The sequence below is a fragment of the Phalacrocorax aristotelis genome, chromosome 1, assembly GCF_949628215.1.
Source record: "Phalacrocorax aristotelis chromosome 1, bGulAri2.1, whole genome shotgun sequence".
NCBI classification, from domain to species: Eukaryota; Metazoa; Chordata; class Aves; order Suliformes; family Phalacrocoracidae; genus Phalacrocorax; species Phalacrocorax aristotelis.
In genome coordinates this window covers 104,449,780-104,477,331 of record NC_134276.1, presented here as the reverse complement: position 1 = coordinate 104,477,331, position 27,552 = coordinate 104,449,780, and the positions used below count along the sequence as shown (strand labels likewise).

Sequence of the window (27,552 nt, the reverse complement as noted above, 5' to 3'; positions counted from 1 at the left end):
GTTGGTCTTCTGACTGTCACCTCGTGAGGCAGCTAAGGCACCTTTGTCGCTGCTCTGGTTGGCCTGGCTTATTCTGCCATTGGATGTGATGGCATCAGCAGTGCTACTTCGGACCCTGCCCCCTGAGTCCTTCAGTTTAAAGCCCACCTCACCAAGTTGGCCAGCCTGCTGCCGAAGATTCCCTTGCCCCTTCTGGACAAGAGGATTCCATCCCTCCTGGTGCCAGGAGGTCCTCTGGCACTGCAAGGACTGCTGGAAGTGCCAGTACCCGGGGCACCACAGGGAGAGGTGGCCCGTGCAGCCCCTCTTACTTGGAACACATCTGTAATAGACGAGCCTGTGCCGACAGGAAAATTGCAGATGGTATAAATAGCTGCCAACATGTTGTTGTGAAATATAACAATCTAATCTAGTTGGAATATCCTTAAACTTGGTACCCGTCCATAGGTCTTAAAAGCGCAGAGGCTTCAAGCGTATTGTGGGTCCTTTATTAAGCCACAGTATTCTTGTACACGTACAAAGACTTATGATTCGGCAGTTTCAAACAGAGGCAAAGCTGCACTCGTCAATGAAATCACTGCAAAGCATCACTACCAAAGGTGTCCCAAGTCCATACCAGAGATCCGAGTGTTAGGAATTTTACCGGATCTACGCAGAAATATTTAATCAACATCAAAAGCAACCAACGTTGGCTTTTTATTACATGTACATGATTTAGATACAGAATCCATAAGCAAATAAACAAACCGGCATTCATTAATACAACTTTGTTGAAACCAGACTCAAAAACATAATTCAGCATAATGCACTGTAAATTAGTAGACAACTAACTTGTGAACTCAGCAGGGTAAGGACTGTTTTGCTGGTTTGGAGTGTCCTGTCAGGCAGCCCACTCCTTGGTGAGCTTCTGCTTTTGCATGAGTAAACAGACTAGGCTCTGCAGCTACAGATGGAGTGGAGCCACCACCGTATCTCTCTTACCTGCATACACACTTACCTATGGACAATTCTTATGCCTTAGAGCAGGCACCCTAGCTCACCCTGTTTGCATGAAGAAGGCGCTTGTGAACTTGCTCCCTCCTCTTTTTTTTTTAATAAAACATTAATCTCATGGCTTAATATATTTTCTGGTAGAAAATAGAAAAAAAGATTGTTACAAAAAAGTCTTCATGTAGTGTACATAAACAGTAACAAATAATGTAAACATCACATTTCCTCTCCTGAGATAGCCACACTTCATTTTTGTCTCTTCTTATTCATACATTCATTCACCATAACTCCATGTATTAATTCATCTATAATTCTGTAACTGCCCCAGTAGGGTATCAAACATATTTTCTTTCACTGTAATTAGGTATGCACCCTAACTGTCCTTAAAACCAGAAAGTGTACTAAAGCATTTATTTAGTCATTTTCATTAATCAGTATTTCACTGACATTTGTTTTCATTGAAAACTGGATTCATCACATAAACCAGAAATTATTAATTCCCTCTCTGATCAACTGAACAGCTAAGGAATCTGGTATAAGGATTAAGTTACAAAGATCACCACTGGGATCCTTCAATGCCCTTCAACCCCAAAGTACATTTGAAAAATGTCAGCACACCCTTTTTCTTCTAGAAACCGATAGAGCTGCCCCAAATCCATATGATTTCCTCTGGTGCCATGTGCATCAAAACATTTTTCTTCCAAAGTGGAGAACTTTCTTTGTTTCTGAATCTCAGCATGTCCTCCACCTTCCAAAGAAACATCTTCTCTGTGCCGAATGAGAATTCTTTTCCACGTTAATCTTCGTACTCTGAAAGCAAGTGGAGAAATACGAATCTATAAAATAAAGGCTGTTTTAGAAAATACTATGAAATAGCTATTATCACAGAAGTCAATAAATTCCATTTGTAAGTATATGTTGGCAGAGATAACAGTTCCCTAGCTGGCCGTAGAAATACTAATCACATGTAAACACTCCCATAAGCAGGAGCTTGTTTCTTTATATCTCCACAGGATTCAAAAACCCTAACGTTATTCCTCACAAAATAATTGATGAAGATGTGGTTTCAATTTCAGTGCCCACTTCTGTCTCGCCTGTGTTAAGAACTCTCATATTCTCATGCTCTCTTAGCTGTTATAATCAAAAGGCAACAGAATCACAGAATCACAGAATGGTAGGGGTTAAAAGGGACCTCTGGGGATCACCTCATCCAACCCCCCCGCTTGAGCAGGCACACCCAGAGCAGGGGACACAGGATGGCATCCAGGCGGGTTTTGAATGTCTCCAGAGAAGGAGAGTCCACAACCTCCCTGGGCAGCCTGTGCCCCTGCTCTGGCACCCTCATAGTGAAGAAGTTTTTCCTCATATTGAGGTGGAACTTCCTGTGTTCCACCTTGTGCCCATTGCCCCTTGGCCTGTCGTTGGGCACCACTGAAAAGGTCCGGCCCCATCCTCTTGACACCTGCCCTTCAGATACTTATAAGCATTGCTAAGATCCCCCCTCAGTCTTCTCTTCCCCAGGCTGAACAAACCCAAGTCCCTCAGCCTTTCCTCATAAGGGAGATGCTCCAGTCCCCTGATCATCTTGGTAGCTCTCCGCTGGACTTGCTCGTTCATTTAGTCTGCATCACCCAGAAATATAAATGGTGGGAGCAGAATAAAACACAAACGTAAAGCGACAGAACAGCATACATATCTAACACGACTGGGGTGCTGCAGTCTGTCACTATACACCTGAAATACAGAGGAATGTAAAACAGAAATAAATGTGCACCGTGCGATACCAGTGGCTTTGATTGCTGTAACCAACAGTACAGTGGATATTCAGAGTGGTGAATATGTTACGAAGAACACAAATACTTTGCAGACTTTGATAGGCTGGAAGGCGGTTGGATTTCCCACCTTCTGGCCACACGTACAATACAAAACATGTATTATTCTAACTACTAATGGCACTGGAGTACACAGGAGAAAACTAACCTTGACCAGAACTCTTCACAACTACTTTGTAGACCTTCTACACAAACAACACCTGGCTTCCCCGGCATGCAAAACCCTGACAGCGAAAGCTCCTTGGCCCAGTCGATAATATTCTTTCTTTTTTGCTTGTTGTAAATGTGATGACTATAGATCCACAATCGAGTGAACGTGATGACTTCTGACTGCGTGGCATTTGATGTTGTCACTGAGGAAGATGAAGGCTCTTTGTCAATGTAAGCAGCTGCATGGTCTTTAACCCATTCTCTTGCACTCAACATGCAGGGCTCTCCACTGCAGTTTTGTATCAAATATGTTTTTAGGTCAGAGTTCAGATGAATCTGCTGAGAGCGGCTTAACAATGATGACCTAAAGAAAAAGAAAAATATAAACGCAGTTGTAATATGCTTACAATTTAGCATGTTTCTCAAAGACTTTTACTTCAAGCTGCCAAAAAATAAGGCCATGTTTAGATGGTATGCACTTGCTACTGATACTTAAGTCATATTAGCTATGAAAAGGTCTTCATTAGTATTTAATTGGTGTGCTAATTCTTGAGTTCACATATAGTACTACCAATCTGTAAATCAAAGTCAAGAAAAACATACCTGAAAAGTAAGTATGGTGGCTGAACTAATTTCCTGTAATATGCAAGGCTACTTCTTTAAACAGAAAGGTTACAATAAAAAATAACAGAAGCCTGAGAGTAACAGCATTTTGACAGGGGAGGAATAAGCCCACTGACTAACTTTTCACTCCTTCAATTAGTGTAAAGCCTTGTCAAAATGGACAAAGGTCTCTGTTCTTGAGCATCAGACCTATGAACAGTATCTATGTGTAACCCCTCTGTACAGAAGATGGCACTCCTCCACAGTTTTCCCATTTTTCTCCCTTATTTGCTGAGGACACCAGAGAAATCATAACCTTGGAGATTTTTTTTTCTTCCATGTTGTTCTCCATCTGGCTTAATTTGACAGTAAACTATCACAAAAGGACTGCTTTTCCTATTTTAACTGTATTTATGTAGTACACCATAGCTTCAAAACATTTTTATTAGATGTACTTTTAATGCCATACCTCACAGTAATTTCTGGTAGAACAGTTGGATATTTAAATGGTAACGCACAGGCCATAGAGAATTCCACCTGAAAACAAATGAGCAAATGTTCAAGGAAGCCCTAAAATCCCACAAAATAAAAATAAACGTTTTTAAAAAGGTGTTTACAGTACCATAGAGGCATGAGAGACCTCTGACTTTACATTCAGTATAAACTGCACTTTTGAAGACGGCATCTCTGCAGATTCATTTTCCACATAGTTCTTTAGTTCTGCTACAGCCAGCTGGTCAGTCACAATGAACTCTTCCTCATAAGGAAACATGCTAGAAAGTAAATCTAATTCCGAAATTTGTATCTCAGCTTCTTCTCGGTTAGTCATTTCTGATGTTTCCTAAGCAAAGAAATAATTAGGGAAGAGAAACAGGGCTTGAATATTGACTCACAGAGTGGTTTGGGTTGGAAGAGACCTTCAGAGATCATCTAATCCAACCCTCCTTTCATCTTGCACTAGACCAGGTTGCTCAAAGTCCTGTCCAACCTGCCCTTGAACACTTCCGATAATGAGGCATCCACAGCTTCTCTGGGCAACATGTTCCAGTGTCTCACCACCCTCATTGTAAAAAAATGTCTTCTTCACATCCAGCCTAAACCTAACCTCTGGTAGACCTTATGGTCTCCTTAAGGACCCTTAAATCAAGGTAACAAGCTAATATTTTGCAAGCCATTCTGAAGCGGTAGCACTTGCTGCCATTGCACTTTTGTTTTCTTAGCAACACGTCTTGTCACAGTTCCCTTCTGCAGAAACTGAAAATAAAGCAGGAAGCTGCCAGTCCAGTTGTTCGTACCATTACACGACTGGTTCATCATCCACTCCAAAAAAAGAGGCATTCCCAGACAACTGGTTTGCCAGAGTCACGCTTGAACAGGCCCCTTGCTTCAAGGAGCAAACACTGAGGAAGGAAAGGTAAAGCAAAAAAAAAAAAAAACCCACAAAAAAACCCCACCACCAAATAAAAAGCAACCCCCCATCTGACAGGCTATTATTTCTGACCTAGTTGGAATCATTTAATTCCCATGCAACAGAGGCTCATCCAGATGCAATTTACTCACTCACACTAGTAACAGAGGTCCTTGCATGGATTAGATTATGGCAAAGCGTTTAATTTACATTACATCAGTGGCTAAGTAAACTACACTGATAGGAAGCAAACTTTCAGCAAGCAATGGGACTAAGTTCATTAACTACCTCCACATAAATCATACTAATCCTCCTAACCTGGGAAGTTATCATCCCAACCCCTATCCCAGGGAACGAGAAGTTAGAGAGCAGCCCTGCAGAGAGGGATGTGGGGGTTCTGGTCAACAGCTAGTTGAACATGAGCCAACAGTGAGCCCTGGCAGCCAAGAGGCCCAGCTGAGTCCTGGGGTGCACCAAGCCCTGCATTGCACCCAGTTGAGGGAGGGGATTGTCCCGCCCTGCTCTGCGCTGGTGCGGCCTCACCTCGAGTGCTGGGTGCAGTGCTGGGCGCCACAATATATTAAGGATATAAAGCTATTAGGGAGCATCCAGAGGAGGGCCACGAAGTTGGTGAAGGGTTTAGAGGAGAAACCGTACGAGGAGCAGCTGAAGTCACTTGGTTTGTCCAGCCTGGAGGAGGCTGAGGGCAGACCTCATCGCGGCCTGCAGCTTCCTCCCAAGGGGAGGGGGAGGGGCAGGCGCTGAGCCCTTCTCTCTGGTGACCAACGACAGGACCCGAGGGAATGGCAGGGAGATGTGCCAGGGGAGGTTTGGGTTGGGCATGAGGAAAAGGTTCTTCCCCCAGAGGGTGGTGGAGCACTGGAACAGGCTCCCCAGGGAGGCAGTCACGGCGCCAACCCTGATGACTTTCAAGAAGCGCTTGGACAAGGCCCTCAGAGACAGGTTGTGAATTTGGGGCTGTCTCGTGCAGAGACAGGAGCTGGACTCGATGATCCTTGTGGGTCCCTCCCAAGTCAGGACATTCTGTGATTCTAACCAAGCCCATCAAAACTAACTCCGGTAGTTCGGGCGGTTAGAAGCATGAAGGTACTCTGTGACCGGTCCCTGAGGCCCCCGTTGATCTGAGACGTGAGCGCACGCTCCTGTGTCTCACCACACTCCCTCCCTCCTCACGGGCCTCCGCCGCAGCGGAGGGGGAAGCACGCGGTGCCCGCGCATGCGCCGACACGTCCCCGTTCCCCTTACTGCCCCACCCCCCCCGTGTCCCTCACGGCCCCACAATGCACCGCGCCGGAAGCGCTTATGGCAGTTGGTGACCGTCGCCCAATCGCCTGGGGATGAGGTCTTTTTCTTGGCTGCCCCGAGACGGAGCCATGCGCTACTCCGTTGTTCATCCCGCCGCACCGGCAGGTGAGGGACAGAACCCACCTACCCCGATCCTGCCGCGGCCGCCCTTATCCCATCCGCCCCGGGACTCACTCCGCCGGCGCTCCACAAGCCTCCGCTCCCGTCGGGACACTCGGCTTTCCCTGTTGGCTGCGGCGCCTGTCAGTGAAGGCGCGGGAGGCGGGCGCGGGCCAATTGGAAGCAGGCGGGGCGGTGCAGCGTCGCGAGGTGCGGGGCGGCAGCGGGGCCGGGGGCACGTGGGCGGCGGTGCGCGTCGGACGTGGTGAGTGAGTGGGTCCGTGAGCGGGCGGGGCGGCCCGGCCCGGCCCGGCCCGGGGCGGAGGGGGACACTTGGGGACGAGCCGAGCTCCAGCCGCTCTGTGCGAGGCCCGGGGCACACTTGCTCCTTGGCCCCGGGACGGGGGCTGTCGGCTCCCCGCCGGCGACGGGTGTCCGGCGGAGCCTCAGGGGCCAGGCCGGCTGCCTGCCGCACGCCCCGGTTGTTCCGCCCGGCGTGACTCTCTCGGCGTTTTTTCCCCGGTCTCCGTCCGGCACAGGTGCGCTTTTTGTCGTTTGCAGACCGTTCTCTCGTAGTTCAAAAAAAAAAAACAAAAACCAACAACAAACAAACGTACCCCCAAACCGTCGTTTTCTTGCCTTAGTTACTGGGCTCTGCAGCTCTTTTCCTCGCGCGAGCCGTTCCGTGGAAAAGGCTGGTCAAGAGCTTGCCAGACAAGTCTATCCAGACCCAGTGAGGGTTAAACTCAGAGCTCCACGTGCGCCCGCTGTCCCGCCTTCCCGGCGGGAGCAAAGTCAATCTGGAAAGGATTTATCGGTTTTGAGTTGTTCCTAAAAGACCAAATGTTGTAGCTTTTTTACCGAAAATAAAAAGCGCTGTGGAGGCAGTGTGTTGGATGAGCTGTCATTTCTTTTTCTGGACGAATTGAATGTGAAGTTGCAAAAGTTGATCATTGCACCCTTGAAGTAGGTGCTTACCTGTCATTTAACGACTGGGAAATCTGTCCTAAAAGCATGCTTCGAAAAGGTTTTTCTTACGAAAAGCCCTCAGTGGTATCATGCCTAAACTCTTTGCAGCTCAGTTTCTGTCAGATTCTCTTGGGCTGGTCTCATTTTTTGGCTGTGACAGCTCCGAGCAGGCAGCTGTTCCCTATGGCTGGCATGCTGCTGAGTACAAGCTAAGAAATGGGTTTGAAAGGATGCATCTTACAAGTCAGATTTAATGTGGTGCTAGCATGTTTACATGAAGGGTGGACGGCAGGGTTAGGCCAACCTGCAAAGACTGTGTGAGACTGCAGAGACTTGATTTTGAACCCTTTCAGCTTGCATGTTTTCACTATGTAGTGTATTTTGGTTATCATTTTCTTTCTTCACATTATCTTTTTAAGTTATCTTTTCTGAGATAAGGCACAGGGGCTACAGGCCAGAAGTTAAAAATGTCCTACCATATACGCAGTAGCCAACTCTTTGAAGGCAAGCACTTGGCTTGGGACTCTGTAGTGGTAGATCACTCTTGTCTGGAAGAGTTTACAGGCATACCAAATAACAGACCACATCTGAGTTATTTGCTTGATATGTTTGGAAGGTGATGATAAATCTTCCCCAGTGAAGGAGCTGAAAAATCGGGACTCCTGTTGTCTGTATATATTTCAAATATGTTGGAGTATTTGCCTGTATCAGACTTCATCAAAGATACAAGGAATTTGCTGTAAAGAAAACTGAAATATTGTAAGTGCAAGAAGCTTGAATAATTAATTGGGATAAACGCAATTGTTTTGCCTAAAATCCCTGTGTTATCAGTTAAAATACAAGTCCTAAAGGCTTATAGGATTTTTGATACTTAAGTTTCCCACCTTGTTCTTTTGTGCAATACTTTTGTTTTAATGTTTTAAACAATTCGGTTTTTACAATTCACAGTGTGATCTTGCCTCTACAACAGTTAAAATTGTTTCATGTTAAAGTATAACTAATTTATTTTCTTTTGAAAATCTCAAATTGAAACAAGATAATTCACCTCAAGGGACATCTTGGCCATAGAAGTAACTTACTATTTAGCAATGAACAAGTAAAACCAAAACCTAGTTTCTAATTTACTATTTTTCATTGCTAGGTCACTGTTCCTTGTAAGAAAAATTACAGGCTACAAATATGGGGAAGAAACGCATCAAAGGCAAAACTGCACAATCTGAGTCTCTGGATACTCCGGGTACGTTTCCTCAGAGAATTTTGTGATCCTAATGTTTGTTTTACCCTCAAAGAGGGCTTGAAAACTCATTAATATTAGAAGACCTTTATGCTAGTTGCTGGATTCAAGGTCTCATTTACAAAGTGGGTTTGTATAATTGGAACTGAAGTCTACCTAGGAACATTAGTGTTGCTACTCTTGTAAGTATGCTAGAAAATAATAATCCTGTCTTGAAAACTGAGACAGTTTTCTACTGATGTACAGGTTGTATTGAATTGTATAAAATTCCTCAGAATATAAATGGTTTATAGAGTAAGCTGCTAAGCTTGTCATGATAGGTTTACATAGCATTTTCCTAATGAAGACTTTGTTGCAGAAGGTTCTTGCTTCAGCAAAAAAGACTGTGATTAAAGTATTTCCATGAGACTGTTTGTCTTTATACTAGCAACTGACTTAGTAGTGGCCCTGGACGGCTCAGCTGTCTAGTCATAGTGCTTTTTTATTAAACTCTCTTGTTCTTCCTTGCCTTCTGTTCCTTTAGAGAAAATTCCACTTGTTAAATGTTATCCTTCTAGCTGGATCTCACCCCTGTGTTGAAATTTTATTTGTTATCTGTTTACTCTTGTTATTCTAGCTCTTGCTTTCGCTTGTGCTGCGTATTATTCTTTTCTACTGTCTTGTCCACCAAGTCACAGATTGTATCTTGCCCATCTTTTTTGTTGATCCCAACTGGGGAAATACGTTGAGCCATGCTAATTTAGCTGGGAGAGAGAGTGCTTGCAGTTTGAGCCAAGAGGTTCAGTGTGATAGCCTGTTTATTTTAAATTCAGGTCTACTCCACTTTGGTTTCTTGCTTGTCCTTGTCTTGTGGTAGCTTTTGTCCCATATGGCTTTTTAGTATCTTTTATCTTTTTTTTTTTTCCTGGAGTCAAGATCGGTGTCTGCTATGACTCTTCCTCATTTTCCTCTGGCAAAAAATCAGTTATGGTGCAATTCCTGATGGCATCTCACTTCTTTGGCTAAAAATAGGCTAGCTTACCCTGACAGTCTTGTAAACCCACAAATGTAGACTAAAACTGATGACTGTGAATAATTCCACTGTTTAATAGTGGCCAATATATAAAAGGCTTGTTTAAAAAACACAATTTTGAAGTTGTAGATGAAGGTTGTGTTTTTTAAAAAGGCTTAAAGAATGCATCTAAATATCTGTATTTGGTTCTTATTGGCTAGCGTTTGTACTGTGGTAAAATCCTATAATCTTGGACAGAAACAGAACTGTAGGTACAGAACTTTTCACCAGTTCCAGTTCATGCCAAGAAAAGTTTGCTATCTTGAGGCTCTAAGCTTGCATCTGGTACTCAATAAAGACAGATTCAGACCTGTTATGCTATCTGAGCAATAAAAATATCTCTGTAGGAAAGGACTTAAAACAGTTGAATTATACAAACAGCTATGTAATTCTTCTCAAATAGTTTCACAAAAACGTGATTTAAAAAAAAAAATATATTAAGTATATACACAATTTCTCTTTTAGCAAGGGTTTGTTCACTCTCTGCTTTTTTACTTTTGAGGTACTCCTTGCAAATATAGCGCTAAATATCTGATAGTACAAATGTAGAGATTTGTAACTGCAGATGGCAAAGAATTGTAGGCTAATGATGCTAAATGGCTTAGAAACCTACACTGTAAAAGAAAGAGAAGGGGGGAGAAAACCCATAAAAATATGGTCCTAATTGTTTTTTTGGAAGAAGGTGAATCAGTTTGCACATGCACTGGGTGGCAACTGCCATTTCTCTGTACAGGACTTAGGCTTATGAACAGCTTCTCTTCACACAAGTGACAGAGTAACCAACAACCTTAAAAATGAAACAAAAAAGAAATAAGATAATTAAACTTCTGATAAGACTCTTAGCAACAGGTGCCTGTTCTCAGTGTCACCATTTTTAGCAGTTTGGTTAAATAGATGCAGTTCACACCAGGCCCAGAAGGTGCAGCTCCAAGTAGGGTGTAGTATTGTAGTGTGAAGCAATAATGGTATAGGTAGGATGACTCTACCATTCTTTTTTTACCATAGCCTGCTGCGTAATTTCACTGGGGCAGCTCAGCTGGAAGCGTAACCTCCATAATCTCCTCGCTTATAGGCCAGTCAGGTGCTGCATTGGTGACGGGGAACCATGGCAGTGGGCTGTGGCTGCTCCCTGGGAGGTGTGGGAATCGTAACGCCACAATAATAGAAGCCCACAGCCTGGCATAGTAGGTAGGTTTGTATCCAAAGGTTTTGTCAACTCCTCTGACTAGATGTAGATTTAGGTGATTTTTTTTTGTTGTTGTTTCTTTGTTTTTTTGTTTTTTTTGTTTTTTTGTTTTTTTTTTTTTAAGTAATGCAGTAGTTTAGGATACAGCAACAATATCCCCGGATTGTGAATGGGTGTAAAAAAGGGTTTCTTTCTGATACGTCTGCTAAATTGTCAATGTTTCTTTGACTCTAGAAAGGCTGTCCTAACTTCTGGATTGCTGCCTTTGTCTTTGAAGCCTAGAGACGTTTGCATTTGTTATGATACCTACATCCTCCATGTGCTTTTTATTTTGTAGAACCTGTATGCAAGCATATTCGTAAAGGACTGGAGCAAGGTCATCTGAAAAAGGCACTGCTGAACGTGGAATGGCATGTTTGTCAGGACTGCAAAGCAGACAATAAGACACAAGAGAAATCTGAGGAGGAGACTGACGAAAGTCCTTCAATATGGTTATGTCTAAAATGTGGCCATAGGGTATCTTTTGTTTTGTTGTTAATTAATCTAAATATCTTTCAATGCCTCATAATATAGTGGAACAAGAGAGCTTCTAACTAAACTCTTATATTCTCTTTTCTATTTTAAATGTGGTGCAACATAAATGATTTTATATACTTTAGTGCGATTAAAAAAAATGTCTGCTCTGAAGTGCCAATGAAGTACTTAGAGCTTGGCACAGACAATTTAGCAGGCTTAAGGCTAAAACACTGTCTTGGAGACTTATTTTCCTAGAAAGTCCAAATTATTTTGCTAAGAAAATAAAAATTTCTTTTAATGCTCCTAATTTGTGATTTTTACAATAAGACCTTGTGCTAACATTAGTTAATTAAACTTTAAACTATGGATGCTGAAGAGGTTTTTGGTTTTGTTCTGTTTCATTTTCAAGCTGTTCGAACTGGAATTTGTAAATTAGATGTTTGGTCCCCAAGCAACTTTATAGTTATTCTGCACCCAGTAAATTATTTCTGCAGAGAGGGAAGTAAGTGTCTAGAAATACGGACCCATCTGGTCATCCTACTTAGGTTAACATAATTAAACAGTTTTCATTTTAATCCTTTGTTTATATTCTGACTTTATGAATGTTGCATTGATAGTCAGTTAGATTTTGTGACACTTCTGGTTATCAACATTATAGGGCTGTGGCAGAAATTCTCAAGAACAGCATGCTTTAAAGCATTATACAACACCAAGATCGGAGCCCCATTGTTTGGTTCTCAGTTTGGACAACTGGAGTGTGTGGTGAGTTTGTCAGCCAACAGTTAGAAGACATAGCTAGAGGGCAACAGAGGCTGGGATATAATTTGTGTTTTCTTTTCTTTGTGATTTCTAGGACTTACCTCTAGACATTTATAAAGCATTTCCACACACAAAATTCCCAGCAGTCTTTGCTGAGATTTGCTGAATAAATATTATTGTAAAATTTATAACTAGGAAATATACATAATTGAAGTTGAAATTGACCAACTGGTAAATGCTGTTGACTTCATATTTTACTGCTTTTACTTGGTCAGTAGTAGGTCACTATCCTGATGTGTAGAAATGTATGTTGTTATGTAGCTCTAGCTCTTAGCTTCTCCCAAGGGTGAAAGTTACTTCTTAATGCCATTTGTATAGTTAAGAAGCACAACTGTAGAATTATAAGATGCTACTGGATCAATCAATACAAATATCATCTCTCTGGTAGTATTTTTTAATCTTAAAAGGCATTCTCCTGAAATGAATATTCTTAAAAGGAATAGCATGTTGCTGTATAAGGGGGAACCTTAATTTTCCAAACTGTGCCATACTGAAATACTACGCCTTATGTCAAGAGTTCTCATTTTGCTTTGTAACCTTTTTAAAGCTGCTTATTTGTCATTATATTAATTTCATATAACATTATCTCTTTACTTAATCATATTTAACACTCATATGCAGTTGTCAGTACTTTTATTGAACTCTAGAATGGAAATGGACATCAATAACAGCTATTACTAATGAACTAGTGGACTTACTATTGTGAATTTAAATGAGTTTTAAAATTATGATTTTTAAATGGCTTTATTTTCTCTGCTTTAAAACTTATACATAGAACTGTAATGGGTATGTTTCAAACTGCAGAAGTATTTGTATTATCTTCAATACCTTTTTGTCACCTCTTCAAAGAGCTGATTGGGCAGAACTACTGAATTGGTACATACAACTCTGACATTATGTGTTCTGGCAGAATTTTTCTCTTACCTGAGCCTTTAGATTAGTGGTTTAACTGCACACTTTGCTCATGAAGAGGCAAATAGATTTATATCGACAACAGAAGAGCAATAAAAGCATGCGGGACTAATGGAAGACACTGGTTTGTTTCTTGTCCAATTTAAATATAATGAAGTACTTGCTTGGCTAGAATACTCAGAATATTTTTCCATGCCATAACATTTGTAAGTCATTTTCTTTAGGGCCTGATATCAGTGTCTTCCCTGCATTTATTTTTCTTGCAGACTAGGCTTCTAAGCACGTCTAAGGGTCTAATTTATGTTTGTAAACTTCAGCCTTCAATCACTGAAATCAGTTAGTAAAGCTAACTCTTAAACTTTTTATTTTCTTGATCACAAATAGATAGAACTATTCTCTAAGACTTCAGAATCTTAAATTCCATAACTTTCTAAATTTCTGTCATGATTTTCATCAAACAAGCAAATAGTTTAGTATTTTTAAATAATAGGAAAAAATAGGATTAATTGTTTTTCTTTGGGGGGGGTGGAGACAGGTGCTACATATGTGATAATGAAGTCCTATACAGCACTTCAACCCGATTGGGTCAGACTGTGGATTACGTTAGAAAACAAGTTTGTGCTGACTCATCACGTACAGGTAAGTAACTGTGGTATACATGCAGTAAATCAGAAAGTCCCTTAAATGTAGGAGGCAGTACTGTAAATCAAGAATGTACACTAAATTAGATTTAACTTTTTAAGCACCTTATGGTAAATCAAAAAGCTGCTTTTTCTTTTTTCTTTTTTATCCCTTTGCCAGAATTCTGATAGTGTAAGTAACATCCTGTGGACCTAATTAGATCAGGATTTTGCTCAGTGTCCCCTAAACTGAGCCAAATGGCTGTCTCTGAGCACTTTTTTTTTTTCAGGAAGCAGCTGAAGTTTTCCCACAGGACCAGAATCTTTGGGTTTGGTCAGTCTTTTCCAGATATGCAGTTTCTCTACATCTAATATTTGAACCTCATATTGGTTGCTAGAATTTTCTTCTCAGGTTTGAACTGGAAAATGGATGAATACCTGGGTGCAGTTGTTGTCTGTTTCATGTGTTCCACCTGTTGTTGTCCACCTGTCTGTTTCTTGTCCATCTGCAAAGATTGTATTGCCTGGTTTCCTTGCTTCCTGTGAGCTGGCATTACTTTACTTTAAAGTTAATCTTGGCTCACAGCCCTATTTATCGGAAACCTTATCAATAGGAAACTGCCAAACTGGCAGAACCAGTGTGGCTATTTTTCTGAAATACTTGGAATTCCCTTATGGCTTTATTAAATGGGTTGTTAAAATTTTGAGCTATACACCAAAGTAATTTTGGGGAAAATATCTTGCATGTGTCTTGAAAAATATAAACCTTCCAGTTTCATCTGTTTAGGCTCATGAAATGAACGTAAGAATGCTTTAACAATGGTGTGCATTTAATTTCAGACAACAGTGCTGTGTCAGAAGGGATATTGTGTCAGGTGCCATCTTGTTGGGTGTTGTATAAAGCCCTATCATAGGTGATTTTGCAACAGGAATGAAATTTCAGATAATACATGCAGAGTTTCAGTGGTTGTTGGCATGAATGGTTTGGAGGCCAAGTGGCGTGTTTAAATTGTATGCTGATCTGAAATGGCGTTTCAGGGGGTTTCTGAATTTAACTCCTGTTACCTAGACAGTTTAAGAACCTAAGTCAGTAGTGTTACACTTAAACATATGATAGCTAATTCTGTAACAGTATGTGTTAACATTGTAGATTGCTGCTGCTTATAATAACTTTTTGCTAGCCCATTCCCTGTTACTGGATTGATGTGTAGTATGTTTTTTATTATTTCAGTAGAAAAACAAGAGAACAAAGAATTTGAAAATAAAAAAGTAGAAAAAGACATCAAAAATGAGCAAGAAAAAGAAGTCTCGCTTAAAGAAGAGAATTCTCATACAAGTACTAACTCGGAAGTGACTGTGAAAGGACTTAGTAACTTGGGGAATACATGTTTCTTTAATGCAGTGATGCAGGTATGGTAGTCATTGCTGCTCTCAAAGAGAGAGAAAAAAATCCCCAGACAACGCACAACAACCCCACCCCCAGTATTGTATAATGACACAATTGGAATGTAATTTTTATCTGCCAAGAATGATGGGTTCATTCTAAAAATAGTGTGTTGGCCCAGAGAAATATGAAGAAATGGAGCTGCAGGCTCAGACTTGCTCTAAGGGAAGATAAAACAAACTGCCTGGTCTTTGAGGGACAGCGTCTTTCATTGATGTTGACTAGCATGCCAATGTCCTAATTTAGTAAAAAAAAAAGTCTGGCACATCACCCTTGCTGACCTCTTAAAATATGAGAAATTAATACCCAAAGACTGTGGGTGTTTACTGAAACAAGAATGTCTCTCTCAGCAACAGGAAATCAAATAAAAGTAAATATTAACAGGATGAGCATTTTGCATTGCCATCTTGTCTTGCTCAGCTGAGTGTTTGGATGGAATAAACTTGCTCTGTCATGTGTATTAAAACTCGCATGTAATCTTGTGCTCTTTGGCTCTTGTGACTGAAGCTTTACTCAAAACTCCCACTGTCCTTGCAGGTTTTAATGAACTTTTTTACGGTGTTTTAAACCAAGCAAATATGCACACTGCATTATACCTTTTGATTTTTAGAAGCAGATACAGACTGATCTTTTGACAGTCTATTTACTAGTACAAGAATAGTACACTAAGGGTTTCTGCAATCTAAAGTACTATATAGAGAGGTCACTTGGAAGTCCCATTAGCTGTATGGACAATACCTTTTATATGTTAAACACTGTTAGAATTTCCGGAGTGGTAATTACCACTCTGGTCCTGTGTTTGGGAAAGATAAATTGCTGCTAACCTGGTTGCAACTAATTCCAAGACCAGTGGAACTCAGCTGTCCTTCCTCTTGTTCTCCAGTTACCAATCTTTTTCCTTCTTTTATGTTCTACAGAATTTGTCACAAACTCCAGTCCTGAGGGAGCTGGTTAAAGAAGTTAAAATGCCTGGCACAACAATTAAAATTGAGTCACCTGAGTTATTCATGGTATGTATGCTTTGATCTCCGTAGTGTATCTCCCCACCCTTCCAATCTGTTAAAGAAATAAGCAGTACTCATGTCTGGATTTTAAAGGTTTTTCAGTTAAATGTGAAGAAGATTAAGATGTAAAATCAGTGGGGACTTCACCATTGACTTCCATAAAGCTGCTTCTGATGTCAGTGGAGGTCTTTCATTCAAAGTGAAAGAGTAGTGATTCAATACTCAAAGAATTAGTTGTCATCAAAGGAGTATTTATGTTATGAATAAGTTATTTAAAGGGTGAAAATGTGTAACTCTTGCTGTAGTGTAACTTCTCTAAATGCAAAATAGGAAACTAGAGGATGTCTGCAGTGCTAACTTAAATAACATACCTGTCATTACAGTTAGGGATTTAGATGGGAAAGAAGGGTTCTGCATCTTAAGAAAGTGTACTTTTTTTTTTCCCTAATAAAGGCAAGAAATCGTTGCAACTAAGCAATTAGTGATTCTTAGCATAGTGTTTTGATATTATATCATGAGAATCCATGTGTTGACTGATTTTTGTGTGTGTGTGTGTGTGTGACGTTAACTTACTGCCATTTTAGAATTTTGTGTATTCTAGAACTGAAGTGTTTAGATAAGGAAAAACTTACTCCAGAAGGATCTGTCACCAAATTAAGACAAAACAACTTTGTTGCTTTTGTTTAAAACAGGAACCTCAGCTGATAAAACTAGATCAGCCAGGTCCTTTGACAGTAGCCATGTATCAGTTCCTGACAGAAATGCAAGAGCCAAAAAAAGGGGTAGTTACTCCTAAGGAACTTTTTGCTCAGGTTTGTAAAAAGTGAGTATCTGTACAATTGCATGTCATAGTGAGTATGCAAAAACTTTGTTAGTTGTTCAAAAAGGTCAGTTTTCTCCCTCCTTTTTTTTGCTCACATCACAACATATAAAAATTTGTGTAATACTTAACTAGCTTTGAAAGAAGAAGACGAAGAGCAAAATATAAACAAATAGAAATAAAATGAAAGATATTCAGTGACATATTCTGATTAGCTAGCTTTATATTTTTAGAAAATACCATATGTAGACACTTGTTGCTTTAATAAACATACATACCTGAGACTTTGTTCTTTTCTGTCTGGTATAAATTGTTTTTACTTTGTCTATCTCTAAGTTCAGTTACACTTCACAATTATTGTTTCATTTAACAGAGCGATAAGATTTAAAGGTTATCAGCAGCAAGACAGTCATGAATTGCTTCGTTACTTACTTGATGGAATGAGAGCAGAAGTGGTCCAGGTGAGTGCTAGTTTCATAGTTATGCATACCTATCTTCTTCATACCCCAGACCAAGACTTTCCCCTCTGCCGAGGGAAGAATGTTCTTTCTGAGATAAGTCAACCTCCGTAGAGTGGTTTGTGCTGCCTGTAGCATGTGCTTGAAGCAGAGCAGCAACAGTGCTGTAGGAGTGGGCAGCCTCTAAGCAGTGGGGTTGTGAAGGAGCAACCACAAGTATTACTATTTTCACTTAACAGAACTACTCAAAGGAAGTTGTTCATGGCCTATCTCACATATATTGAACACATTGTTTATGTCTCTAAGGTAATGATATTTTCTGCCTTATTGGAAAGCCGTATACTGGTTGTTCTCTATGCCTTTCTAATAAAATCAAGTAGAACGGTTCAGTTTTGCTTGCTCTAAAGGTCTTTGGTTAATTCACGTATCAATGGTTGTTGTCCTTCAGAAAGAGATTGACTTGTCCAACACTTCTACAGGAAAAAGTGGGTTTGGAGTGTCTGTAGTCACCCTAAAGAATGTCCTTTTGTCTTAATTTCTGAAATGCCTGAAAGTTAACTTGTGGAAAGTCCACAGGGGTTTTTTGCCAGTTTTTAATTTGGGAAAGTATTTCATCCTTAAACTGACTTTCTTACATACTAATTGCAGTGTTACAGCTGCAAGCTTGTTTCTCGTTTGGTTATCTTCTTTAATATCAGCAAGAGCTATTTTATCTCTCTACAGGTGGTTGTGTTAATTGTATTGATTCTTTTAATTGGTGAAGATTGAAGTATTTCCTTCATCTGGAACATTTTGTAAAATGAACTAGTTAACTGAATTAGTTTAGAAAACTTTACAGTGGGTATTTGTTTTGAAAATTTCAGCAAATAAGTGTTGGAATACTGAAGGCACTGACTGACTCTAACAAACAAAATGAAGAAGAAATTAAAAGGAAAATTAGAGGTAAAATGTGTTACTGATGTGATAATTTAAAATCTTCTGTTTCATTGAAGTACACAAAGTTACACTAATAGTATCACCTAACAGATACATGTTTAATTGCACAGCTTTATGGCATCTCTTGAATATGTGTGTATCTGGAATATAAGGCTCAGAAGTGTTTGTCTATTTAAATGTCTTGACTGAACTTGGTGGTGTTTCCTTCTTAACAGTGTAATATGAAGTTGATTCTATAGAAGTTATGCATTGAAATATATTTGGGTAGTATTTAATAATTCAAATATGGAAGAAACTAAAACATTAGCACACAAATGTAAGGACTTATTCAGTCCTAGTAGTCAATTGTTACATAACAGTGGTATGAACAAACCAGTGAACAGAAGAATTTTTAAGCTTTTTCCATATGACTTAGGTCAGAAGATAAGGAGCAAGTTTAAATTCAGACTGTGTGCTACACTGAAAATATAGCTTGAGGAAGTTGGTTTTGTTTGTAGGGCACCTATACGGACAAAGGTTGGTGCTTGTTTTTTAGGTTCAGACAGTTGTTTTGGGTTAAGTCCTGAGAGAAAACATGAACTCTTACTGGAATGTGGTACTTATGAGAAAACAGGGAAATGGGTATGAGCTGAAAAATCGGTAAAGGTGTTGGTTCAGTCAAACTGTCTTCTGCATTCCTTTGATACACAAAAGGATCTTAATTTAAGAATCTTGCTGTGTTTCCTGATGAAACTAGAACAGGCTAACATGTTCCATCATACATCTTGCATGCTGTAGTCTTTTTTTTTTTTTAAATAGGAGTGCCATAACTAAGTTGGTTGCTACTATATTATTTGTAATACTGACAGCTTTACTATATAACTTGTCAATTCTCAGAATATGAAAAGAAAAAAGGAATACAAAGTTTTGTAGATCGAATCTTTGGTGGAGAATTAACCAGTACGATTATGTGTGAGGAGTGCAGAACTGTAAGTAAACTTCCTTCTTTGAATAGCCTAGAGTATAATTTTAGGTAATCTGCAGGGTTAACTATATGTAGAGAAGTGAAATTGGAGAAGCTTCCTGCATTTAATACACTTATAAGAGTTGACTAGCTGCGTGCTTTTCAAAGAGGGGCATGGTTTGGCTGGAATCTTTCTTCCCTTGTGTTAGAAAGCTAATCTTTCAGTCCCTTTCAACAGACTTAAAAAAAAGAGGTCAGCAACAGCAAGCTGCCTTTGCCAGATGAATTTGCTCTCAGATTCCTGGTAAACACCTTCCAGACGTACAGACCGTAGAGTGGGTGAATTGCTCTGCTACCAGCAGTATGCTGCCAGGGGACCCTTCCTTTTTCATCAGATGACTACTCTCCCCCTTTCCCACACTGGAATGACCATGGGATTGCCAGGAGAATAGTTAAGCAAGAAGGCACTATTGGGATAATGCATCCTGAGAACGAAGTAATTCAGGGCATTAGTGAGTGAGCTAGGTGAGTGTCACGAGAGATTGCAGAGTACAATCTCATAGGCCCTAAGTTGGGTTCTCACACTCCAGGCTACTAGAAACTTTTACAAATTTTAGTTATTTCTTGCCTATTTCTGTGGTCATGGATAGCTGTTAGTGAAGGTAGGTTAGCTGAGCTTTACATTTGTATGCACAAGTGAAAGCATGCATTGAATGCAAACAAGGGTACATACAAATAAACCTATTGACAGCAAGCTAGCTGCTTCCAAACAAAATTAAACTGGACTCCTAAATTTTCATTTAAAGGTATCCTTGGTCCATGAGTCTTTCCTTGATTTGTCACTTCCCATACTGGATGATCAGGTAAGAAATAGTACATGCTTGCTTTTTGGCATAGTTTTTTTTTTTTTAACTTACATGAAAACACCTTTATTATATTATCATTAGGGAATGAATTTATGCATCTTTCTAAATGTCTCTTGAAAGTTAAAATTATAAATTTGCCCGGAAAGACAGAGAATACAACTATGACAGTCATTCCTGTCAGCTGTCTCTGGAAGATCACTGATAGTCTGTTAGTGAGCTTCCTGCTTTGTCAGTTAATGTTTCTAATGTAGAGGTTGGCTTAGGGAATAATCTAGTGTGTGCCAATGTTGTCTTACTGTTGTAGAAGACTGAGTTGCAAAGAACAATGTTTCCCAATTAGTCCTCACTGCTGTAAAACTGAACTAAATTCCATGGCAGTGGTGGGTGCCTGCTGGTTGCTTGAATGCTTTTTCTTTTTTTCTCTTTTCATCTGTTTTTCTGCACTGAGTGCAAGAATACTTCTCATAACTTTATTCAATAACTTTATTCAATAACCTGAATATTAAGAAACGTTATTAGGATAGTATGTGAATACTTACTTGATCAATATTGATTTATTTGCTTGATCTCTAGATGCTTAAAATACTTTATTTGCTTTGTGTTTCAAATTGATAATTTGCATATGTAACATTTCAGATTTGTTACGTAGCACTGCTCACACAAAAGCTAATGAGTAAATATTGAAATGAAGCCCCCTCAGGCAAAGGGATCATATGTCTTCTGCAACAAACAAATTTCACTTTGCCAGAAGCAAACAAATTCTGTAGAAGGCAATTCAACTGAAAATGTCTCCACTTGTGTAGAATGTTACTCTTCAGTGCATTTAATGAGTTTTACATCTCTCAGAGCCAAAGGTAATGTTGCCCCTTTACAGGTTCAGAATTTGGCCCTTGATAGCCTCACTTTTTCCATACTGTTTTGTTCTGCAAGTCATTGTTTCACATGGACTCCCCCGGCGTGAGACCTTCTGTAAGCATTAGGGTGGTGTATGTTATAGTCACTAAAATGTTATATCTTGAGCTGAAAACTCAGATAACATCCTTACAGTTTTCTTTGGAATACTATTTTGTTATTAAGGACAATAACATCTCTTCTTCTGTGATTGTTTTGTGGCTTTTTGGTTTTTTGTAGAAAGTAAAAATTACAAATGAGAGAAACATTAAAAAAACCAAAGACGCACCTGAAGAAGAGGAGGACAAAAACAATGACTGTTACCTTAAGCAGAGAGATGAGCCCCCTGGTACAAGCAAGCACCTTCAGAAAAAAGCAAAGAAACAGGCCAAAAAACAAGCCAAGGTTGGTTTTGATAAGTAGTCCACTTTTACCAGAAGCTGCAAGCACTTCAGTAACAAAACAAATTCTTTTTGCTTCCTCAGTTTAGATGGAGGGGAAGGAGACAGCTTAGAACTTCTCCGCACTCAAATGCACAACTGAAGACCAATTGTATCTGTCCTTGCTATTAAGAAGTTACATGTTCTGCTAAGAGTTGCTGTGCTAGGAATAAGCTAATATCCAGAGGAATGTGGAATTCGTGTTACCTGCCTGAAATAGCATTAATTTGTATCAGACAGCTGTTCTCCAGTCATTGATTGTGAGAATATTCACTAAACTTTAGAATACAGGCATAAGAAAGGATCAGGAAGATATAAAGGGGATCATTGGTTGTATTTTGAAGATACTGTGTAACAAGGAGCAGTGGGAACTATATCCGAGTGAGGATAAACTCAGTATTGGTTGAATTGATCATCTGTGATCATTATATCATAGATATAATATTCCCCAGCCCTTTGCAGCTGTGGCATACTCCAAAAATTTTGGTAAAGATATGGTAAGAAGTGCTAAAAATAATTTGACCTTGCTCTGGTTTTTGTATTCTTGTATATTGTGTATTCCAATTTGCAGAGCCAGCGCCGTCAGCAAAAACTTCAAGGAAAGGTGCTTCACTTGACAGATATCTGTGCAACTGAACAGTCAGAAAAAGACGTCGAGAATAACCAAGAATCAGAGGCAGAAATTAACTCTGAAACTCCTGATATGAAGCAAGAAGAAGAATCATCAAATGACTGCAAAGATCACTGCTTAACTCAAAAAGACTTGAGTATACAGGGAAATAGTACAGAAATTCAGAGTATGCATGGAAATACAGGAAAGCCAGAACAAGAGTGTGTAGAAAATGAGTTTCTCATGGATCTCCCTATGGAAGACTTAGATTCTCCTATAAAATTTCTCAATGGCCTTGACAACTCATCTTTGAAAGATGAGGATGATGAAAATGAAGATGAGGAAGAGTTCACTACCGACTTTTCAAAACTACACTTGGATACCAGTGCTGAATCTGATACGAATATCTTTGATGACCTTCAGACTGCTCCCATCAAGTTGCGTGAAGTGTCAACTGAAGATCCAGAAACAGCGTTTTGTACTCTTGCAAACAGGGAAGATCTGAACCCTGAAGAAGGTTCAATCCATCACTGTTTGTGTCAATTTACCCGTAATGAAAAACTTACTGAGAACAATAAACTACTCTGTGAAATATGTACACAAAGACATTATGGACCAAAGAAGAACATGAAAAGTATGACAAAGCATCTTTTAAAAGAAAACTTTAAATATGTCCCTATCTGCTGCTTGGGGGGGGGAAAGGTCCCTAAAGTGGTATTTGCATAACTTTACCCACTGATCAGTTCAACTGATCCAAGTTATGCTGTGAACATCTTTCACACAGATCAATACAAGTAAGTTCTTAACTGAGCAGAATAGTAGGGATCACCAGTTTGAGTACAGATTACTGCAGGACTGGAAGAGAAGAGTAAGCAAAGAGGAGTGGGTTTGGGAGAGGGAAGGGGCATTTCAACCTGAAAATTTGTTATGTGGATGAATGTAGGGAGTAGCTATTTAGCAGGTGACTTCTTTTCCTCAAATGTGAAAATTCTGCAGTGACAGTCATAGGGAAATCATGTTGGTCATTGCTCAAAAGGCAATTTCTGATTGTGAGATTTGTAAAGAACGAGCAAGAAATCATCCTGCTTGTGCTGACACTGCTCAGAGGTGGTGTGAGCGGTTACTCTTGCGGTATGGGATCTGCAAGGTGGCAGCTGTTGTACAGTAGTTCATCATGTTAAAGGAGAATGTTCAGTTTCTCAGTTGCTGTAGGGGGTGACACTGTAACGGTCTAAATAGTGAAAATAAAGAAATTCTTGCTGTAACATTTGTTTTGATGTTAATCATTGGTGGTTTTTCTTTTCTCTAGGTGAAAAGTATGTTTATACTAATGCCCAAAAGCAGATGCTAATCTCTCTTGCTCCTCCAATTTTAACTCTTCACTTAAAGAGGTTTCAGCAGGTAAGTAGAAGGCTGATATTTCAAAAATGTGTATGTATATAGCATTAATATGTACATATGCACATACTACTAGCTTAACTTAAAACTAACGTTAGCATGTTTTCATTTCCTATAGGACTGTTTTGGTTTAGGATTTTCCCAAGGTTTGGAAGGTATTCGTGCGGAGTGTTGGTTTTCGTGGTCTTTGAGGAGTTGGGATGTCTTTTCCTGAAAGAATATTCCATTAGTTACCTGAAAAACACTGGCTTTTGAGCTTATTTATTCCCTTATTTATTAATATATTCCCTCGCTATTGTTATTGCTTACTGTATTAAGCAGTACCTTAGCATTAATTGTTTCTCACTACCGCAGTGGTTCGTGGTCTCTTACATTTCAGTACAGATAGAATAGGTTCCCTTACTCAATGAATGTAACAAACAGGCCAGTAGAATTGGAAAAGAGAGGATTAAGAGCCCTCCTGAGGGAAGAAAAAAGGGGGGTGAATGGAAAGCAGTGCAACTTAAGTCTTAGTTTTAGACACCAAAGTAAGGTGGCTTACCTTTGTTCCAAGTTGTAGGAGAACTTTTAATTTAGGGCTTTAGCTTTTCAAGAAAGAGGAAAGGAACGGGGATGGGAGACAGTATTGCCTCTTCTAAATTTAAGCTGTTCAGTATTTTAGTCAAAATTCTTGAAAAATAAGGGAGGTGACTTTAAGTACGTGCAAAGCAATTCCACAGAGAAAACGGAAATGTGTAGCCTATTCCAAGAGACTGTAACATGGCTAAGGAAATAACGTTTGTCATTACCTCCTTTTGTTTTTCCAGTTTGATACTGGAGAATTATTTGAATAAGGTGCGAGTAGATGTTACAATCAGTTTTGACAATATAAAATTCGCCCCTCGGGCATACTACAGTATCTGAGCAGCAGAGGTGTCCTCGTAGTTACATAAATATGTTAGAGGTGATTCTTTTTCCACTTTTGCTACTGTTAAGTTATCATAAGAGTGAATTAAAGAGTGGTCGTAACTTGTCCTCCGCTTCAGCATGTGGGGGCAAGGGGGTAATGCTGGAGAACCTTGTGCATTGGAGAGGGGAAAAAAAGTTGACTTTTCCCAATTTTGTGTGATGTAAAACTAATTTTGTACTGTAGAAACTTTAACCTCAAATGCTTAGTAACTAAGCAGGGGTTTAATGTACTACATTTTAATGTTACGGGGTTTTTTCTACTTTTGTCTGTTTAAGGCTGGATTTAATCTACGGAAGGTTAACAGGCATATCAAGTTTCCAGAAGTGATAGACTTGGCTCCTTTCTGTACAGTTAAATGCAAAGTAAGTGGGAAAACAGTCAGATTCTCCTTTCCCATGTAATGTCCTTTCACAATTAAGCTGCTTAGCAGAATCTAGCAGAAGCTTCAGTTTTGTGTGATAATACAGGATAACTTATAAGTGCAACTTGTACCTGAGTCAGCGTGCTTCTGCTGATTAAAGCTGTAGCTTTTGCATGAATCCATGATGATCAGCTTCCCTTCCATCAGCAAGCAAAGCAAAGTGAAGAGTTTACATTCTAGCCTTGTTTAAAGCCCAGTACCTGACTGACATACCTAAACTTCTGCGTTTACAGAACGTGGCTGAAGGGCATACAAAAGTACTCTACTCTCTCTATGGAGTTGTGGAACATAGTGGAACAATGAGGTCTGGGCACTACACTGCTTATGCTAAAATGAGAAGCATGAACAACCATCTCTCTGATCTTGTCCTTCGAGGACAGTCTCCTCAAGGTAAATAATTAGAAATACTTTACAAATTATTTCTTACTGCAGAACAGTAACAGAGTTGTTGCTTCAGTTCTTTGTAATAACTTTTACTCCTAAATTCTTCCTTTCACAGCTTTAGAAACTGAGCCAGTAAAAGGACAGTGGTTCCACATCAGCGATACCCACGTACAAGCCGTGTCTGCATCGAAGGTGCTGAGCTCGCAAGCCTATCTCCTTTTCTATGAGCGACTGCTGTAACTCATCTGAGAAGCCTTCTCGTATATGCTTTCCTCTTCATGTGGTCTGAAAGAAGGCAGAGACTAGCAAATCATGTTAAATGTCGGAGCCACTGTATACACCTGCAGGAATATACTTTATGCTTCTTAGGCCCACTGACAAATGGTTAACTTATACTTTTTCCAGTGTTTTCACTACTTTTTAAATAAATAAAGTTTTTTTTTCCAGAATTACAGCTTTGACCTCCTCTTGAGTAATTTCTGTGTTGGCACAGACAGCAACTGTTAGTTTCCTGCAAGGGTTATACATCTTAGTCAGCAACTCTCTCACTTTAAAGTTATCTTGGCTATCATCTGCTCCATGTGTATTTTAGGATGTGTCTTCCTACACATCTTAGAGCTGAGACAAATTCAGCATCAGCTCTCTTTCCACTGTTGGTTTACATGCAACAGCAGAGCCTGCAGTTTGCAAACTCTCTAGGAATCCTTCTGCATGGGCAGCGTATGCTGGTATCCTGGCATGGTTGAGAGCTCAGGGCTCTCTACAGTGACTCCAGCTTAGCCTCTCTGCAGTGGAGGGGTAAGAAAACTAGTCCCAGAGTGACTTGTAACTTTGAAGTTCTCCACAGGCTAAGCTTCATAGGGTGTTTCACATCAACAAAATCTTGGCTCCCCCATGCAAGAGCAGCAGCTGCTTACAGTCAGTGCATTTTTCACCACAACCTTACTAAGAAAATGGGCAGCTTATGTTTTCCTATTATCCTTATGGTCATCAGCAGTAGCACTTGTGCAGCTGACTATATCAGTATGCCAGTCCTCCTGAAAACTCTATTTTTCAGCCACACCAGCAAATGACTATAAAGCATTACTGTAGCTGCCATATGGCAGCCTTATTTAGGCATAAGATGATAGTCCCAGACTTGATTTAGCCTTCCACTCCCTTCTGGTGTTGAAATAGAGTAGCACTGGCAAGAGTGATGAAAGGATTAATTATTGAAGTGGCTTGAATTTCAAGTGCAGTTCTCCTTTCAAGCTACTCTGAGACACACAAGCTGTTCACTTTCCAAGAAGAATCTTAACAGGGGGCTTCAGCTGAAAGATTCCAGCACTGCATCACAGTAGCTATTGCTGCTCAGCATTTATTTTTAAGGCCATTAGCCTGAGATGCAGTTCACTGCTGTCAGGCTGCCATTTTGAGAGCGTGGAGACTTTTAAAGGGTGAAGGTCAAATAATAGATGCGTGTAACAAAAATGAATGTAGGCGTGGACCGCAGACCTGCTGCCATACTTATTTCGATACTCATCTGGGGTCAGGGTGGTGGGCTGGGCTGCAGCCTCTGTGAGGAGAGGCCAGGTGTGCCTGATGCTGGCTGCAGCCAACTCCAACAGACCCACCGCAGGGCACGGCTGAGTCCTGCAGCCAAGGTGGTAGCACCCTGGGGAAAGGGCATATAAGAAAGGGCAAAACACTGCTCAGGAGTGAGGGGAAAACCGGGAGAAACAAACAGCCCTGCAAGCAGCCACGTGAGAGAAAGAGGAGCCGCAGGCACGCCAGCAGGGATCCCCTGCAGGACCACGCTGGAGCAGGGCCTACCCATGGCCCATGGTGAGGACCATGCTGGACCTCTGCGCTGCAGCTGTGGAGGCCCCCAAGTCAGAGCAGGTGGCTCATGCCTTGGAGGGAGCTGCAGCCTGCAGCAAGGAGCACAGGCTGGGCCAGGATTTCCTGCCAGAAACAGCAGCCCACAGAGGGCTACCTGGAGCAGTCGTCCCCGACAGACTGCGACTATGGAGGACAACCCTGCCGAAGCAGCTCACAAAGGACTGGGCCCTGCAGGAGCGGAGGAAGGGAAAAGTGTGTGTAGGCAGGAGCTGCTATGGACTGACCACAACCCCCATTCCTGTCCCCACACCACTCAGGCGGGGGGGAGGAAAAGGTAGATGAAGTAGGAGTGAAGGAGTACAGCTGAGCCTGGGAAGAAGGGGAGGTGCACAGGAACATGGTTTCTCACCCCCCAACTCTATTTTTAATTGGTAATAAATTAATTTTGCACA

General features: G+C 40.5%; 2 protein-coding genes across 6 annotated transcripts; one reads left to right on the top strand and one right to left on the bottom strand.

The window, feature by feature from the left end:
- Positions 1-672: 672 nt before the first annotated feature.
- On the bottom strand, positions 673-6,658 carry RWDD2B (RWD domain containing 2B). 3 transcript variants are annotated; one of them, XM_075101337.1, is made up of 5 exons: positions 6,437-6,658; positions 4,198-4,416; positions 4,045-4,112; positions 2,971-3,336; positions 673-1,800 (listed from the first exon to the last, which is right to left on the bottom strand). In XM_075101337.1, exons 2-5 carry the CDS (start codon positions 4,402-4,404, stop codon positions 1,563-1,565), a joined length of 879 nt encoding a protein of 292 aa, XP_074957438.1. In that variant the 5' UTR covers positions 4,405-4,416; positions 6,437-6,658; the 3' UTR covers positions 673-1,562. The 3 variants fall into 3 exon arrangements, with proteins under 3 accessions (XP_074957438.1, XP_074957431.1, XP_074957421.1); XM_075101330.1 differs by having other exon boundaries at positions 6,484-6,561; XM_075101320.1 differs by having other exon boundaries at positions 6,433-6,503.
- USP16 (ubiquitin specific peptidase 16) lies at positions 6,282-25,720 on the top strand. 3 transcript variants are annotated; one of them, XM_075101291.1, is made up of 18 exons: positions 6,282-6,414; positions 8,519-8,614; positions 11,186-11,364; positions 12,023-12,126; positions 13,631-13,734; positions 14,947-15,125; positions 16,077-16,169; positions 16,856-16,986; positions 17,357-17,444; positions 18,305-18,383; positions 19,254-19,345; positions 20,127-20,183; positions 21,318-21,482; positions 22,089-22,761; positions 23,437-23,528; positions 24,750-24,836; positions 25,129-25,285; positions 25,395-25,720. In XM_075101291.1, the coding sequence occupies exons 2-18, from the start codon at positions 8,557-8,559 to the stop codon at positions 25,517-25,519; spliced, it is 2,463 nt and encodes an 820-aa protein (XP_074957392.1). In that variant the 5' UTR covers positions 6,282-6,414; positions 8,519-8,556; the 3' UTR covers positions 25,520-25,720. The 3 variants fall into 3 exon arrangements, with proteins under 3 accessions (XP_074957392.1, XP_074957408.1, XP_074957401.1); XM_075101307.1 differs by having other exon boundaries at positions 6,287-6,414; positions 14,950-15,125; XM_075101300.1 differs by lacking the exon at positions 6,282-6,414 and adding an exon at positions 6,564-6,673.
- Positions 25,721-27,552: the final 1,832 nt, after the last annotated feature.

Bases quoted from the DNA above. Each gene is read 5' to 3' on its own strand.
- RWDD2B (XM_075101337.1), bottom strand. From the start codon at position 4,404: ATGACTAACCGAGAAGAAGCTGAGATACAAATTTCGGAATTAGATTTA. The intron at 4,113-4,197 runs GTACTGTAAACA...ATTTGTTTTCAG, and splicing joins AGGTCTCTCATGCCTCTATG to GTGGAATTCTCTATGGCCTG. The intron at 3,337-4,044 runs GTATGGCATTAA...CTTTTTCTTTAG, and splicing joins CTACCAGAAATTACTGTGAG to GTCATCATTGTTAAGCCGCT.
- USP16 (XM_075101291.1), top strand. From the start codon at position 8,557: ATGGGGAAGAAACGCATCAAAGGCAAAACTGCACAATCTGAGTCTCTG. The intron at 22,762-23,436 runs GTATGACAAAGC...TCTTTTCTCTAG, and splicing joins ACCAAAGAAGAACATGAAAA to GTGAAAAGTATGTTTATACT. The intron at 24,837-25,128 runs GTAAGTGGGAAA...CTGCGTTTACAG, and splicing joins TCTGTACAGTTAAATGCAAA to AACGTGGCTGAAGGGCATAC.